General features: G+C 44.9%; 1 protein-coding gene across 3 annotated transcripts in view; it reads left to right on the top strand.

The window, feature by feature from the left end:
* ADARB2 (adenosine deaminase RNA specific B2 (inactive)) overlaps nucleotides 1–4605 on the top strand; it is a 312048-nt gene extending 307443 nt beyond the window's left edge. For all 3 annotated transcript variants that reach the window (XM_083822952.1, XM_083822950.1, XM_083822951.1), the window contains one exon: nucleotides 1281–4605. In XM_083822952.1, coding sequence (XP_083679078.1) covers nucleotides 1281–1457 — 177 coding nt within the window. In that variant the 3' untranslated portion in view covers nucleotides 1458–4605. The remainder of the gene's footprint in view (nucleotides 1–1280) is intronic.
* The last annotated feature ends 13472 nt before the right edge of the window (nucleotides 4606–18077 follow it).

Consider the following 18077-nt stretch of genomic DNA (forward strand, 5'->3'; position numbering starts at 1 on the left):
AGGGACCTGGAGGCTGGGGACAGCAGAAGCGACCAGCCTGGGCTTCGTGCCCTGTGCTGTCACAGTGTGGTGACACAGGTCCCGACCTGCCATGGGACGGGAGGTGAAGCACACTCCTGCTGCTACCCAAAATGGAGGGATCCTCACAGGAACAAATCCCGGGACAAGCCTATGGCAGGGCTGTAGGCGGTTTGCGGCCCATGTACCCCCAGCTGGAGCATCGCTCTCCCTCGCTGGCTGGGCCTACAGACCCCGGGGCCGAGCAGGCCCGTGCTGTGTGCCCAGATGGCACCAAGCGAAGCAGAGCAGCTCATTTCAGGCTGCGTGTTCCTGTGGACGTTTTCCTGCAGTCCCTCTTTCAGCATTTCTGCTTTTAACAGAGAAGGAAAGCAGTGTTGATCGCTCGCCAAGGCTGTGCTTCGACAGTGTTTTTTCCTACAGGGTGCTATTTCCCTGGCTTGTAAGCGCTGGACTTTCACCTGCCTGCTTGCTTTAAGGCATTTTCCAGATTTCAGTTTCTTTCGTATAATGTCAAAGCCTCACCACTGCTTTGGCGCTGTTAAGGCTTTGGCAGGTCAGGGAAAGTTGTCTGCTTGGTCCTTGTGAAAACAGAGGGTGCGTACTGCTGCGTGCGCGCTCGGGGCCGTGAGGGCTGCAGGCGGCCGTCTGTCTGGCAGCTCGGCGCTTGCTCCGCTTTCCTGCACCGGCCTCCTTCCCTCCAGCACCGGTACAAATCCTGACACTGATTTCTGCCCTGTCCTGGGCAGGTTTCACAGCATTTCTGACAATAACAGATTGAAGAAGGGAAAGGGAGGGTGCAGCAGGAGACTTTCCTCCTGCAGCCTCATAGTGTTGCTTTGAAGCCCTGAGCTACTCAGCTAACTTGTGCACATTCTTTAAAGATTCCAAGACAAGATTTTTCCCTTTCATTTCTAAAAATCATTTTAACCGAGAGGCAGATGTTTGCCATTGCAAAGCACGCTAAGATTTGCTGCTGCTGATGCCCACTCCAAGGCAAAGCTCTTTACCTCATTCCTCTTTGCAACGGTTCGAAACAGTGTCGTGGGCATTCATTGCTTTCCTGTTGTTTTGGGTTTTTTTGCTGTTGTTGTTGTTAAACCAAAAGCAAACACAAAAAGCACAGTGATAGTTTGTTTGTTGCTTATGAAATGTAGACAGGAAGATTATACGGCTACTGAAGCCTCCTGTTTCTTTTGGCTCATGGGTTGATTTTTTTATTATTATTCCATTTTTCCTTTTCTCTGACTCTTGTTCTGCAGCTGAGCACACGAACACCAAGCCATGGAGACATGCCATCGGTGTACAGCGAGGCGAAGCTGGTGGCTCAGACGTACCAGTCTGTCAAGCAGCAGCTGTTTAAAGCATTTCAGAAAGCCGGTCTGGGCACCTGGGTGAAGAAACCCCCAGAGCAAGATCAGTTCCTACTAACTGTGTAAATCACTCGAGACCTTTGCTATGTGGCCAGATCAAATCAGCTGGAGAGGAGGCTAGGCAGGATGCGTGAGCTGAGAGAATTGAAACAGTTTGGCATTTAATAGCAAACTCCATGGGAATATTTTCTTTTGATTCTGTATTGGAAATACGTAAATATAAATGTGTCTGATGCACTGAAGTCGACTTTAGAAAACCGCTTTTTCACGACCCCTTCCCAAGAATGTACCTGCCCAAATAATAATGCCAATCCCACAAAGATTCTGCTTTTCATAGTTTATCGCTGTTGGTATTAACAATTTGAGGCATTAGCAGGCCACCTGGCTGATCCCAAATAGAGTTTGTTTTCCCTCACACAATCAGTGAAAGAGTTGTCACCAAATAACAGAAAATAGTACGCAGAGATGGAAGTACCCCAGGCACACAGCAGGTCTCTGAGCATCCATAATCATCCACGAAAAAAAAAAAAAAGGTATCTAACCTCTATGCAAAAATCATCCAGCTCGCTGCCTAAATCTGTGAGAAAGAATTTGGGCCTTGAAGATATGCAGCATTTTTAAACTGATTCCCACTGCTGTCTCTGAGCACAAAGCCGGGCACCGGCTTTCCCTTGGTGTTTACACTTATTCCCTCTGGCGCCGCGGCCAAACTACTTCCCGCCAAATTTTCAAATCTGGCCATGAGTTTTGCACGCTGCAAATTTTAATTATCTGAGCCCAGTTCATCCCACGTGACCTGTAGGCATCAACAGGGAGCAGGGCCACCCGGCTGTCCCTCAGCCTGCGCCGCAGGGGCAGATGCTCTCCTCTGTCCACCTCTACACTGCCCTGCCAGGGCTGGGGGTGAGGACCACTCTGCTCCAAATCAGTCAGGCTGGAGCCTCAGACCACAAAGATCCCAAGGGTCCAGCGCTCTAAACTGAGTCAGTGTGAGCTCAGGATGCTCCCTACAGCTGAAAAATCGCTGGGTTGGGTAGCCACAACTGAGACATCCCAAACTAGACAGCACGTTTGATACTTGTCTCTTTCCTGCCTCAGTTTCTCCATCTGTTAAATGGGGATAATAATACTTACCTGCTTCATGTCTGAAGAACTTGGCAGGAGCAAAGTTCTCTGGTCAGACACCACAACAGTGTACGGTGCAGTCGCTCTTACTGTGAGTTCCACATCGGCACACAGTCCAGTTGATATAAGTGCAGTAGATACAACTACGGGCTTGGGTAAGATCTTACTCCATGTAAGTTTCCAGATTCTAGCTCTGTATAAATGGCAAGTATTATTATTATTCATATTCATCTGCAGTCTGAAAACCAGGTGTTTTTTTTCAGTTAGGAGATGAGTAACATCTAACAACTAAACATCTCCTTCATAACCATGGCTGGGTTTAATATAATCTCAGCTTCAAACCATCCCAAACTTAATCAGAAGGCAGAAGATACCGTCATGGGAGAACTGAGCTTTGATAGTCCCACTGCAGAACCAACCTTCAAATGCCCTGTATATTTCTTTAAATGTTTTGTTTTGTTTTCTTTTCTTTTCTTTTTAAATGACAGAATTTGCGGGTATATAACTACTTTTTTTCTTTTTATTCCTGTGATTCTCTTTAAATCTGTATATAACATGCTGCTACTGATTTGTGATAATTGTCTTGGTATTTTCTCAGAACTGTCAAGCTGAGTTACTTTTCAAACAACATAAGGCTCATATTTTTCCATGTAATTTCCTTTACACGGGAAACTGTTCCTATCAATAAAGATAGATGCTCTTTGTATAGGGTTTATCATGTTTGGAGAGCCATATACAGTAAATACATTGTTTATTGATGCCCACAATAGAATAGCTACAGTATTTTGATGAGATTTTATTTTTAGATTATAAACTACAAGATGTATCTATAGTGTCTTGTATAAAAACAATTGTGATAAACTAGAATTTTTAAATTAGATAAAAGAAAGCTGTCCCCTCCCAGAAACCTTTTCAACAAAATAATACATTCCATATTAACTACCAAAAATATAAAAAAAAAAAACTTAGAGTAGAAATAGTTAAGAAAAAAAAAAAAAGAAAAAAAAAGAGAGAGACATGTCAGTAATGGAAGCATTTTGTAGTAACCACTTTGTCAATGCTTTGACCACTTTGTCAGGAATTCTGATTAGAACTCAGAATATTTCTAACATCTCCTGAAGCTTCCCGCTACCTTCACGTGGTCCTTTCCTCCAACACAGCCATCGCTGCTGCAGCCGCCCTGCAAATCCTGGGCAGCAAAGGCACCTGGGGGCGGCGGGAGGGCTTGTGGTCAGTCCCAGGACTGGTGGGGCAGGAGATGCCGCTCGTGGTGCCAGCAGTGGTGGTCCCAGGGGCTTCATCTGCTCCCACCAAGGGAGAGGAGCCACCAGGCAACCACAGAGGAGGACCAGGGCTCTAGCAGAGACCCGTCGGACATGGGGAAGCATGTCTTCTACTTTTCCTCTTCAAGGTAGTCTTCACCTAGCACACAAGAGACCTCAAAGGCTCCTCCTTACATCTCCCTGCCCTCATCCGCCCTCCTCCAGCCCTGGCACGACATCAGCTCGCTAAGGTGACAGCAAAACGCCACGCCTGGTTATTCTGAAGGACAAAAAGAGAAGTGTGGTGAGATTGAATTATCCTTTGTTGCAAGAAATACCTAAACCTAATCTTGGCTTCAGCTGCCAGAACGAATCTAGGGGTGGGGATCTAACTGAGCCCCTGCTGCAGGCAGGCACCAGCCGATCCCTTTGAAGGCAGTGGAGTTGCACCTGCTTGCACTAGGGTTGAATGTGACCTTAGATGTCTACTTCTCGTTACGTGCAGCGACAGAGTGTGGTGGGACCACCTCCCAGAAGCACACATGACCTACAATGCAGCATTTCCTGAAGCAAAGGAAAACTCGCTCAGTAGTAACTCTTTAGCGAAGATTTCTGTACATAACACGCATGAGTGAATGGCAATACTGTACTAATGGCTGTACATTTGTAATATTTGTAAAAAAGAAAAAGAAACAAAAAAGACAACAAGAGAAAATAAATCTGAATTTACATATGTGAATTTGCTGCTAAGTTCTGTAAATGCACTTCAGTGATACCTGATAAGTGAATGTTTCTGTTAAGTGAATAAAATGCCAAGTAAAATTGTTCTTTCACTGTTCGTTGACCATTTTTCACAGTGGCTTAGACATCAGTTTGCGTTTGCTCGAGATGCACAAACCGATTTTTATCCATAGGTGCCACGGACCTGCAGACAGTATGTTCTCATTCAGATTTAACTGAGCTGGGTCCACCTCTAACATCATCTTTTTGGGTTACTCTCACACCCCTTTCTTGGGTCACGAGTAGCATTGGCTTCCCCCACAGAGGGGCTTCAGAGGGGACGTGCTCCAGCTTCAGCCCTGCTGCAGATGTGGGGGCTGAGCACAGCATGGGCCAGGAAAGGCAAAAGGGGGCACGGAGGTGGCAGCCCCGCACGTGCCCCTCGTCCCCATCACCTGGAGGTCCCTGCCAGGGCTTCCCGGCGTGCTGGGAGCCCCCAGCCCACACCTGGGCACTTTGGCCGCGGCTGAGTTCACTGCGGGTGGCTCTCAGCCTATTTTCTCCTCCAAAAGTAGCTGCTAGTGCCCGACCATGGCAGACACTCTAACGCGATTTGGCTGACGAAAACAACTACAAAGCAGTCATTAGGGTAAATTATATGGATGGATTCTGTGTTTAATCTCATTAAGTTTAAAGGCTAAATACCAGAACTGCGTTTAAAACTTTACAGGCATACATCCCGGCCTCGTCAGGCAGTTATTTCTTTTCCAACTGTATATTGGAAAAACAACAACATAAAACATGAACAAGCTGATATATCGACTAATAGAGGGCTTCGGAGAAGTGCCTGTTTCTCAAATAAAATAAATAAGTCCTTCTGCTGCAGTTAAACCTTGATAGCCATGCTTGTGTGTTGAAGAATGAAATAGCAATTTAAGAGCTTTTTAAGCCTTTTGATTCATTACTGTTGTGCCTACTTTCCAGCCTTTAGACCTGATTACTTTGGTTAGTTTCAGCTTGATCATGTGGATACACCAGTTTAGCTGGAAATCTGTGTGAAGTCACAGAAAATCTGAGACTTTTTAAAGCGTAGTGAGCGTCTGGATGCAAAGACACACACACACACACAAAAGACATGCGAGCACATCCACACACACAGGCACGTGTTAATTCTTAGCAGTCCGAGGCCTCCTGAATAAATAATTTGGGCTTGGAGAAAGGGGATTAATAATCGTTGCCTCTTCAGCGATGAAATAGTTCTGCTCAACTGCTTCATTCAGTCTGGCTTTTCTGGTAATTAAATCCTCCATTAGAGAAGTTTATGTTCTATTTTATCAACTTCCTTTGCGATACAGAATTACTTCCACTAGACCATTAACGCCTTGTTCTGCCCGGGAGAGGAAAAGGTCCTGTTCATTCTCCTTTGGCCCTGAACAGATGCCTTCACAGCAGTGATCACTGAGGAGCCACGGAAAGGAAGAGGCAGCTCCTTCCTTTACACCCAACAGGACCAAAACAACCTCCTCGAAAGGCAAATAAAGATACGAAGAGTGGTGTTAGTTGTTGGGTCTGACCAGTCCCTCTGACAGAGCACTTGGTGCCCACCTCTCCTTCTTTGGGGTCCTAAAAGTCGCGCTCAGGCACAGGCTGCACTTCACATACCCACCAAGGACAGTGTTTACCTCTGGTGCCCGTCCCCATCAGCACCACCAGCCTCAATACACCCGTCCCTGCCTTCCACAGCATATCCTTTGCCACAGATTGCTTTTGTTTCACTTGATTTTAACAAGCTCTTTAAGCTGTTTGCTCACTAATCTAGTGTTTAACTCCAATATAGAATAAGATAGATTTTTACTGTGTATTCTGAAGTAAACAGTTTTTTCTAAGTCAGGCTTGTTCGCATCCTGGTCTCAGTGGTGAAATGAAGCGTTTTTAGAAGTAACAACCTGATTTACATAGCAGCATATCCTTGACACCACCGGCTCCTAAAATCCTGACCATTACCCAGAATAGTGAGACTCCATCTCAGATTTCAGTGGGAGACACGGTAACTTTCAAAAGGGTCTTGTTACTCTGCCTGTCGTTGTCAACACCTAAATCCCACATTGTCGGGTACCAGCCCCCGGCTCAGCCTCTGGCATTAAATATCCTCTATATGCCTTCTGGACAAGCCTTGTCTTTGCTGCCTGCTGTGGGCCCGGTGCTGATCCCCACCGTGCTTGGGGACCTGTCCGGATTCATGAAACACACCTCCACTTCCCAGCTGTGGTCCTCTCAAAGCCTTTACAGGATCATGCCCAAGAGAAAAAGGACAGCCCCTCATCATTAAGCAGCCAAACTGGTGAATGATTGATGCTGCTGTCTAAAGGGACAAGGAAGCATTGTAGTCACCAGAAAGGCAGGCACTCTGAAAGAAAGGTATTGAAAGGATGTGCCTCACATTTATATTGTTTTATGCTACCTGGAAGAAGTTAAATTACTTGTTATTATAATTTAATAACATTTTGGCATGAGAGAGAAAAAAAAATATGATAAGATCAGTGGTTTTAGGATATTTACCTGGGAAAGGGGCAGCCTTGAGTTCTTGTCCATGTTCTGTCTGTTGAGTGAAGCAGAAGCAAGTAAGCAAAGACCTGAGACCCAAACTGAGCTCAGGGTAGGGGAGCTCCTGCCCTTCAAGCGACTAGTTTGTAACACATGGAAGAACAGTCTCCGAACAAAATGGCAAGGCTCATCATCCCCTAAACCACTTTATCCACCCAAGGCTAGGTGTCCGGTTCGAATCCATTTTCCAAGCTTCATGGATAGGGAAAAGCGGCTCCGTAAGGCGGTTACCCGACTCAACCCAGTGTCTCAGAGACATGGAGAACTTGTCCTCTCAAGGGTCCGGCCTCTCCCGGCTGACAGGAGAGGGTGCCTGTCCTCCTGGTCTCGCAGGAGGACACGTGGGGAGGTGACTCCCAGCCAGGGAGGCTGCACACCACAGGGCCTCCTGTTCCTCTGTTTTAAAAAGCAGTGACTCCTCTTGTCACAGTGAGCTCTCTTCTGAGTATTAATTAATGCTACAAGGCTGTAATCAAAGACTATTAAAGAGGTTTCTTAATTTTCTTGTGTATACTGTACGTGAGGTAGATTGGTCTGCTTTTAAACTGCGGCCTTCTTCATGGAAGAAGGCATTCCAACTCTAAGTTTCGATTGCTGACTGAATTTACATAGCTGTACATATTTAGAGGTTTAGAAGGGGGTTTATTCTTACATGCCTTTGCTGCCATTGAAATCATGGAAAGGGTCCCTGCTGGCAGCAAGTAGTGGTAGGACTGGGCTGATACTAAATGCATGTTTCAGCTTCAGAGCTAAGAGAACTGCTTCCTATTATTTTTATGCCAAAACTTGGTTCCTAGCCCTGATGCACCTGTACTCACCGGAAAACGAAAACCATCCATCACTGCCATCCGAGCCTTTGTGTTAGAATATCCTTGTGGTGGCTCAGCGTTTCCCAGCTCTGTTTTCATATCTGACCCAGTAACTCTTTGACCCTCAGACAGGTGGGAATACATTTGAAGAACCTTCCTCGTTATTTGAAACATTTGTTTTACAAGTTTAGCTCTGTTTTCTGTGTGCGTGGTTGTCCTAAAATATCCTTTTATCTTTTGGGGGGATTACTCAAGTAGTGATGCAGAGATGAGAAGTAACTAAACTGTTCGTCTATTTGTCTCATTGCTGACCTGTTTCTCTTGAAGCATTGTGGCAAAAGCAAAGACTGACTAATTCTGGAAAAAAAAAAGACCTTTTTTCACTCAAGAGGTGATGCAGAGATCACTCTATCCCAGAACAGTTGGTGAGCTGTACAAAAATAATAATGTTGGCCCACAATGCTATGGGATTGTCCAACCAAGGTAAAACTCTGTTGCTTTAATGCAACCCCATTGACTTCAGAGGACTCAAACTACTGTAACTGAGCAGAATTCACTTTATGAAGGGGGTCAGAGGGTTAAGGTCACATAAAAAAAAGGTAGGTGAAAGCACTTAATCATTCCCTCTCCTTGTATTTTCCCTGTGCAACTCAATGATTTGCACCACTGAGCACCGAAGCAGCCTGCTAGTGTCTCTGGACAAGGCTGGCTAAGGATTACCCTGTGAAATGACATTAAACTGGTGAAGCATTTTAGTGCTTATAGGTTTGGCCAAGGAGTGCCATACTTTACTCCTGCTTCTAATTTCTCACTTCTTTTGTTGTCTTTCCTCCAGTTTTCATGGGGAAAAAGCACTATGCAACCATTGCAGGGAAGATTAGACCCTCATGAGAAGGTGGGAGGGAGAGTTTAGTGTGATCCCACATGTCACAGCAGTTCAGCACCTCTGTCCTGGGAGCAGGTCCGTAACATTATTTTCAGTTGTTGCTGTTTTCTTGGTTTTTGTTTTGTTTTGTTTTTTAATAAATATGCTCTGTTTCTGCTGCTGCTTCTTTCTCCTTGTTGTCTCTTGCTCCAGATATCCCTGACAGAAGGATCCCTGATCATGCCCCAAGCCAACTGGTTTTGTTGTCCTACTCACGTGGAGGTCAGGTGTTTTTGGGGTCCCCTGCTAGCTAACAGAGATAAATGTAAAACAACTCATGAAAAAAGCAGCAAAACAAGCTAAAAATACACCCTAACTGAAGCAGCTCTCCATCTTTTACAGGGAGGTTTACAATAGCTTCTGACATCATTGTTACTGTCATCACTGGCCAACCAGTTTGATAGCCCTCCATCCTCCAAGGTATCTTTTTTACCACTAGAGGAGTCCTAAGCCACGTGGGGATGAGCCAACGCAGAGATGCTGGGTGTTAAAATTACTTGGGGTCCCCCATGCAGGTAGGTCTGTGCCTGCAGCAGCCGGAGAGTGTGCAGCCCTTTGCCTTTACCCAGCCCTTCGTGCCTGTTCCCCACCTGTAGCAGGGCTGTAGGAGCCACCATCAGAGCTGATTAATGTCTTCTTGCCACCAGCGATAAGACAGAGCACGCTCATGAGTCATACTGGCCTTTAATATCTGCAAGCCAGAGAAAAGAAAACTGCATTAATTTATATTCATTAAAATAAATTAACTAACTGGAGCCCTTCAGTCCTTCGCATCCCTCTCCCTGAGCACCGGCAGCAGCAGCCGGTGCCAGAGAAAAGGCAGGGGCTGCCCAGAAAAAGACGGCAAACGAACCAGGTGCCTCCGGCTCCTCTTTCAAATGGAAAAACCCTCAGTGTGTCCACGGGGCTGCTGTAGTTCACAAGCTGGTAGCCTTGGTATGTGTATATCTCTCTGGGAGTGTGTGTGTGTATATATACACCTATATTTTATCTGTTAAAGGGCCCCTTCCCGCGTGCTGTGTCAGGACACTGGTACTTAATGGCCCGTCAGCCGGTCGGTGCCTCCACTGCCAGAAAACCAGGGGTAAGGTGCTGCATGTCCTGCTGTTTAAGAAGTAGTTTTGCTTGCATTTAAGCCAGGACAGCCTCCGAAAACAGCATTGCTCCCTGCGCCATCCCTTCCATTTCCTTATTCCTGCACTACACTGGCACTGGAGTCCAAGTGATGCAGAGCAGGAAACCTGATACAGCCGAAAGCCTTTTATTTTTCTTTTCTTTTTTTTTTTTTTTTGCCTGTTATATTATTTCAGAGAAGGTCCAAGCGCTTGGCCTGGTTCACTGCAGCGGCAAACACGTGGTCTTCACATGTGAGGTTGATGTGTCTTAGAGCTCCCCACTGGAGAAACCGCTGCTTTCTTTGCATTGTCATTTCCCTTCTTTAGAAATAACTAAATAAATAAAACTAAATAAATCTCTGTATATGTCTAAATACTTTGTGCAATCAGAGCATCATTTGCAGAATAAGAGGTGCTAACGTATAGGGAGAAGCTGGAAATCTGCACATCACAGCCCTTCAGCAGCCTGTAAAGGTTTCAGCGCAGGAGCTTGCCTTGTTCATGTTGGTGGGTAAATGGAGGTTGCTTTCTGCCTACTCTCACCAGCACGTAATGGAGCAGTTCCTCAGACAGTCACCGTGATATAAGCACCTGCACTTAATATACTTCTGTCGGTTGTAGAATTGCATTTATTCATGGATGTTTCCACCTGGTGTGTTTTGGTTCTTTTTGGTATTTCCCACCTTGCTCACTGCCTGCCCCCCTCCTGCTGCCTTCCACAAGGCCGGAGCAGGCGCGTGCCGCCAGCATGGGCAGGGAGCTATAACTGAGCACAAGGCAGCACGAGAGGCAGGGACTGTCCCCATGTGCTCCTTTCCGAGCTTCAGCAAAGTCACTTGAACCACTCTTTTCCTCCACAGGCACACCCCAGTTGTCGAAGTCTCTTTATAAATGCCCTGTAAGGGGACAGATAACTTCGTGTTATTCCACACCCAAGCATCAGCCCAACAAAGCTCTGCGAGATTTCCCGCCACCATGGCATGGAGCTGGGGGAAAGGACTCAGTGAGACAGGGATGGTGTGTCATGCTGTGGCTGAGGATTCAGCTGGGCAGTGGGGTGTCTTCCAGACATCGGTTAACATATCGATCGAGCAGCCCGGAATGTTTGGGGCTGCGTAATTGAGCAGCTGGTGTCCTCTGAACAATCGAAGCTTCTGAACTGGTACCCTAAGCCCCTTGAGCTAAAGCACCAGAGTGTTTCCTTTATGCATAAATCCATCTGTTAAATAAATAAAATAAAATAAAAATAAAATAAAATAAAATAAAATAAAATAAAATAAAATAAAATAAAATAAATAAAATAAAATAAAATAAAATAAAATAAAATAAAATAAAATAAAATAAAATAAAATAAATAAAATAAATAAAATAAAATAATGAAATAAAGCAGCAAGTCAGCCTGAAACAGGTTTAAATAAATCACATTAAAATACAAAATGGAATTTTTAAATGTAACATCTATTACTATGTCACATCACATTACTGTGTGTAATTGCATGTTAGTAACGTATGCTAGCAACATGTATGCACACACATTTTAAAATATGCACAAATATGAGTAATGTGATGCTTTACCTGATGTAACCTATATTCTTGTCACATTAAAAACTAGCACTAAAACCTCTAAAAAAAAATTCCCCTGAGCACTACACCAATATATGCTTTTTTTTTTATTATTTTTTTTTTAATCCTTCACCCAGGGAAGCACCCAAGACTTGGCTCTCGGGGTTGCCTTGACCCTGCTGTGCTCCAGGCTGGCCTGCAATGAAGCAGCCAGGTGAGTGCCTCTCCCTGCCTGCCAACAACAATCCGAAATCTCCTGTATTTCTCTGCTGGAGTATTTAGGTGCAACATGCATCTTTTCAGGTCCTCCTATCCATCACCTGCAACGTATAGCGGAAGTGCTTGGCTCCAGTACATTTACGTGGCCATCAAATCATTAGCCTGGGGGAGGCATAACACATTAATGACTTCAGAAATGTTGGTTAAACTCCAGCCCTGATCAGAGACCAAAATTTATTGTCATTCCTCTAATAGCCATGTGGTAACCAAAATGAAATCAATTTGATGAAGATAATTAGCTTCCCATCTCCATCACCACACGTTTAGAACAATTAGGTGGAATGAGCTTCCCCTGCTAGCAGTATGATACTGTGAGCGCAGACTAAAATACTTCAATAGCAGCAGCCAGGAAACGTTTACTGAGACAACTGTTTCTTAAATTAGAAATTACTGATTCACCAGAATCTGGACAGTCCCGGGAGTTTTGGTACCACACGCACGGGGCCTGGGCAGACACGAGGAGAGTGGCATCACCCCAGGACCTTGCCTGCTGGATATGCATGGTCAGGTCTTGGATCTTGGATCTCCCTCTTCCCATTCCCGAGGGGCGGTGGGGATGGTGCCCACCCCTGGAGCCATATCCCTCCATGCTGAGCCGTGGCCATCCCATCGATCAGGGTCGGGGGCTTTTTGGTGCACCTGTTCACGGTGTCCGAGCCGGGTGTGGGAGGATGTCGAGGTGATGCTCAGCAAGGTGGCTGGGGAGCCAGAGGTTCTCCAGCCTCTCCCACCAGCTGGGACACCTTCAGGCTCTGCACCCGCCTCTCCCATCTGCCAAGACCCCAGCACAATTATCTTTCTCACGGAGAAGCCTTTGTATCAGCTTGCAGCTGAGCAGGAAAAGCAAATTAAACCTTCACAGAATAAGGAAACCTTCTTCCATCTCTGAACCCACTGGAGCCAGAATTTCTCCTTGCCTTAGCTTCATAGGCACAATATATTAGTGCCCACGCTAATCAAATAATGGGAAACCTGATTTGTTCGTATACTCATTAGCAAGCAGTCAAACTGCTTTTCCAGTTTTCTAAAAAATAAAATATTCCATTTGTGAACATTCAGCTGATACTCATTTAATTTATTCTGAATGTTTGAAAACTTCTATAATTGCATAGATTTTAGCAAAAATGACCCATATCTTTTCAACACAGACTTTCAGCTTCACAATAACTGTTGCCAGCAATTTGAAACAGAGGTAAAAAATAAGTAACTTAGGAATGCAAGACTGATTTTTGGTCAAAGCTTTTGAGAAATGCCCCCAAGTTTTCATTCTCCACCTTTTAAAAATAAGATATTTTGTCCCTGAGATTATCGCACCACTTGGGAATGAAGGTATTTGTATTTCCTCAGGTTTTAAAATCTTACACAGTGCCCATACCTTAAAAGCCAACTTTCCAACAGAAAATGATTTATTATGTCGTTTCTATGCAATTTCTCTCCTCACATTTTTTAAAAGTCCCGTTACAGTGTCTTTGTGTTGTGTGGTGTCGCACACAAATCGGTATGACATTTGAGGCAGGTTTTTCAACAACACCCCCAGATATCACAGTGAGAAGGGTTTTATAGATGCAGGAGACAGAGGCCCAGAGAAGCTATGTGCCAGAATTAAAGCTATTTTTTGCCCTTTCATCTTCCAGGTGCGTCCCCCTTCGCTGCCCTCAGAGCCCTCCCTAGGCACATTTTGGACACGTGCAACCTGTGAATCCATGTCTGACATGCCCAACAGAGCATGCCTGGCTTCTGCAGAGAGATTTTGGAGATGACTCAGAGGAAACTGGTAGAAGAAGAAGAAGACTGTAGGGATGGTAGGCAGAAGATCATATTGCTCTTTGGAGAACTGGGCTTCCTAGCTCCCTCTCTTGTCCTGGCAAAGGGCTATGGATTACGCCTCTCATGATACGTATAATGAACAAATTTGTATAAGAGAAATCTGTCTAAAGCTATGAAATATGAAGATACCATATCTGACTCAGGAAGATCCTGCTCCTGAAGGCTGGGACAGTATTCCTGAGAAATATCACAGCCTGCTTGTCCTCTTCTTATGCTCTTCTCTAAGGGCATCAGTTATCTGCTGTTGAAATCAAATAGTGGGGTGGGTAATTAGAGGTTTGCTTGGGCCAATAAAGCCATTCTGTAATGTTTTTACTTAATAATATTTTTTAATTAATAACTGGATCAAGACCAAAGCAGGTATCCTCTTGGGCTTATTATGCCTTGTCTTAGGGTCTTTATAATATTTCATTAGACCTTGTTAGACCTTGAGGCTGTTGCTTTAATTATTTTATTTTTTTCAGTTGGATCCACTAGTCTGTGGCAGAAGAAGACAATAACCTCAACCAGAAGCTGAAAAGCACAGTTTATGTGCAAGGCACTGTGCATATTTATCATAAGTACATCAGGAATGAAGGCTGTAAAATAATTAGACCCCCCCAAAAAAAAAGGTGATAGAAACCTCAATGAAGAAACTACATGAATTATTCCTGTGCTTAATCACAGTCTCTGGTATTCTCAGTGGAAACACTATGATGAATAAGCAGATCAAATGATCAAAATTCTTGTGTAATGAGCCCTACGTTAATTGCCCCACTGTCCATTGAAATACAAACGATACTAATGAAGCACACAATCTCATCATCTTCAGACTGACTTTCGTTAGGCCTCTGCTGTAAGTTATGCAACCAAAAGAAACCGTGGAATATGGTGAACTCAGTACAGGGCCTCAACTTCTACCTGGGGGTGAAACATCCTTCAGTGAGACTCTCAATGGCGGAAACACGAAATAATTCCTAATTATTTCCCACATTTCAAGGCAGCACGTAGTGACCCCAGTCCCTGCCCAGCCATCACCCCCTTACCACATTGTACATCACAGACATTCAAGCCTTTACAGCAGCGGGGCAGATAAAGGCTGCCTTTTTTCTCTGTTTCAGTGGGACACATTGCTGTCACTGGAGTTCTGGAAAAGCTTTTGCTGGCTGTCGGACTGTGGGATTTAGGAAATGATACCCATCCTGCTGAGAAAATGAGCTGTGAGCTGTACTTCAGACACCCCGCCCACACACACGAAGCTCACCAGAGTTGCCACAGCCAAAGAGCAAGGTGGGCAAGGAACACATTCAGAGCAGAGGCTGGGAAACAGAGTGTTTCGGGCATTGATGAGTGGTTTTTTTTTATGTATTTACCATGCAGGGAGGGGAAGGAGAGCATCTGGATTTTCTCTGGACCTACATGAAGGTTACTTTGATCATGTGAATTCAAGCTTACTCTGAGATTTCCTTAATAAACAAGTCGTTATTTCATACATCACCTCTGGCTCTCCAGCCAAATGCCCTGAAACGCCAACAAAACCTATGTCCTTCTCCCACACCGCAGGTTCAAGCAGAGAGAGCTCCGCTGGGGAGGTGCGTGTGGCAGGGAGATGCGAGATGTGGCCATCCCGTGCAACCCATGCTCCAGGTCATGGGGCGATGTAGCAGACTGGTCCCCTCCACCCACACAGCACTGGGATTGGATTTAAAGGTGTCTGGAAAGGCTTGGCCCCCTGCTGTTAGCTGGCAACAGGCAATAGCAACAGTTTTCCTTCCCCCTTCCTCCAAAACACTTTGAGATCCCTAGATGAAAAGATAGTTCAAGTGCAAAGTATTTTTGCTTATAAAGTATTTAAGGAACATCAGTCTGACTCACAGAACTCATTTCAGACAAATGAACAACCTTTGAAAACATTTTATGGACATTATTTCCTCTCCAGCTGAACTTCATCTCTTGAATTTAGTCTTGTGTTATGGTCTGATTATTCTCAGAAAGAATTAAATTGGAGCAGGGAAGAAATGAAGGTATTCCCTGGAAATCCTTTCATTTTATTAAAGTCTCTGTTATTGCTTGTGTTGTGTTTGTCCAAACCACTTGTCAAGATTTCATTACCCCAATTTAAAACAGCAGCACTATGTCTAAATGTGGTTATGACTGAAAATGAAGGTACTCTGCAATATTCCCAGGGAGAGCAGAGCATGCTGCTTTCCTGGGCTGAGCTTAGAGAAAATAGGCTACAGATAATGTACATGTTCATCCATCAAATATCACGCTATGAAGCAACGCTAATGTGCTAAAAGAGAATTTACAGCCCCAAAACATTAGTGAGTCAGACACGTTACCCTTCTTAAGACAGGAATGACCAACACTAATCACTACAGAAGTGATCAAACGTTATTGCTCATTAAGTGCCATGGGTGAGCCTAGCCCTCTGCAAGATTAATTAGCAGCAGCAGCTTCCCCAAAAGAGCTTGTAGAGATGCTCAGTAAGAAATCAATCCCAAAATTCTCTGAAATGAGAAGTCCCAGTACCTGCCTGTTGACATTTGTGGGCACAGACCGGTCAGGAAAATGAGGCTCGGGCTTCAAGGTCTTGAGAAAGAAGGGTACAGCCCAGCGTACTGCAAGGCAGGAGCAGGGCATGCACTGAAAATGAAACATCTCAGGATAGAGAAAAAGGTGTCTGCACGAAGATGGCTTTCAGGAGCAGTGGTCTGCCCCTTTGCCCTGTGTGACAATGTGCTTGAGATCTGTAACAGCGAGGCTTGAGCGAAGCCTGACATCTTGGGGTGATGATCAGTCATCAGCTTTAGGAGAAGGCAAGCCATGCTCTGGGTTTTGTTGGCCGTATCGGCAGAGCTCCGAGGGAAAACACAGTGTGAAGTATTTCAGAAGTGTTCGCAAACAACCACCCCAGGGCTCCCTGCTCCCTTCCGCAGCTGCCAGCAGCCAAAGCTGGCTGCCATAGCTAGGCTGTGGTTGGCGTCACCTAGAGCTTCTTGCTTGGCTTTGGTGCCCTCTTGGTCCGCAGCTGTTACTGACACCTGTCTTTTAGGAATTAAGCAACTCCTGTACCATGCCAACTTCACAGATTTTGAAATATGCTAGAGAAAAAACCTGTGGGCAAATCACATGGAAATGCTACAGTGTGAACTTTGTCATGGTCCAGCTCCGTGCTCTTAGGTAGGCTCTAAATGTCATCAATGTTTTAATTGTATGAGATGCTGCACGAGAAGTTATGATAAATGAAAACTGAACAGAATGTTTCAAAGAAATGTTTTGAAAAGCCCCATTAATTTACCTACGGCTGGTGTCCAGTCTGAAATAAAAATATTGCTGCACATTTTTCAAAATGTGCTAGATATTCACGTTTGATCTTTGTAGCCAAAGGTTTGCATTTCTGTAATAATCATGCGCTTCAAAACAAACATTTAACTGAGACTTGACACACTTGTACACAGAGTTAAACTGCTGCTTGGGATGATGTATTTTTCAGTGTTATTATTCATCTCTAACAGCTGTGTGTTCTTGGTATCAATCAAAAGAAAAATTCATGACTGCAATTCTACTGTGCCCAGGAAGTTAGTCAGGTTTAATTCCCTTTCCCCATAATTACCAAACTTGCTATCATTCTTTCTCTGTAGGAACATATAATTTGTATTAACCCCTTACTAGAAGTGTATATATAATTTTTCCTGTTGTTTGAAAATGTGTGCCAGCACAAAGGTAATTTCTCTGAAATTCTGAACAATAGATGATATCTGTAGCAGAGCCAGGTGTTTTGTTCCCACCTAGTGACTTATATAAGTCTGACTTTTTTATATAGTTTTTATTGAAATTAGCTGGACTCTGGTGTTGATTTCAATAGAAAATGTTCAAATCCCAAATCGTCTTAACTTGGCACTGTTGTCCTACAAAGGTGCTTTTGGCCCCAAATCAGAAAGCCAACCCTGCTTAATATGCAGCTAAATTCATGCTTGAATGCTGGTCAATGAAAACAAAAATTTTGTGGATCCCAAAAAAAAAAGGATTGAGCAGCTCCCATGACGGCACCAAGGACAGCAATTGCTGGGCAAGTCTGCGGGGACGAGTCCATGGTCAAATCAGGAGGACAAGTCATGGGTTGCTCACACCTGTCTCCTTTCTGGTCCAGGGCAAGATCTTCTCTGGAACAAAGCCCTGATTTGCCCCATTCACTGCTGTCCCCTTCAATGACACAGGGAACCGCGGTGGCCGTCGGTGTCCACACACGGGAGACACTCAAAAGGCGTCTGACCGGGAGCACACGCCTACCACACAGCCACCGGGCTGGGCTCAGATCCGCTGTGGCTGCGCCTCTGCCTGTGAACACAGCTGAGGCAGGAAGGGCTACACCCAGCCCTTTGTTTTATTCACACCCTCGGTGCAAGGTGTTACCCTTCCTCTCTCCTCCACCTGCAATGACGCGGTCCTGCCAGGCATTTCCAGCACAGACCAGC

Source organism: Anser anser, assembly GCF_964211835.1.
Source record: "Anser anser genome assembly, chromosome: 2".
Classification (NCBI taxonomy): domain Eukaryota; kingdom Metazoa; phylum Chordata; class Aves; order Anseriformes; family Anatidae; genus Anser; species Anser anser.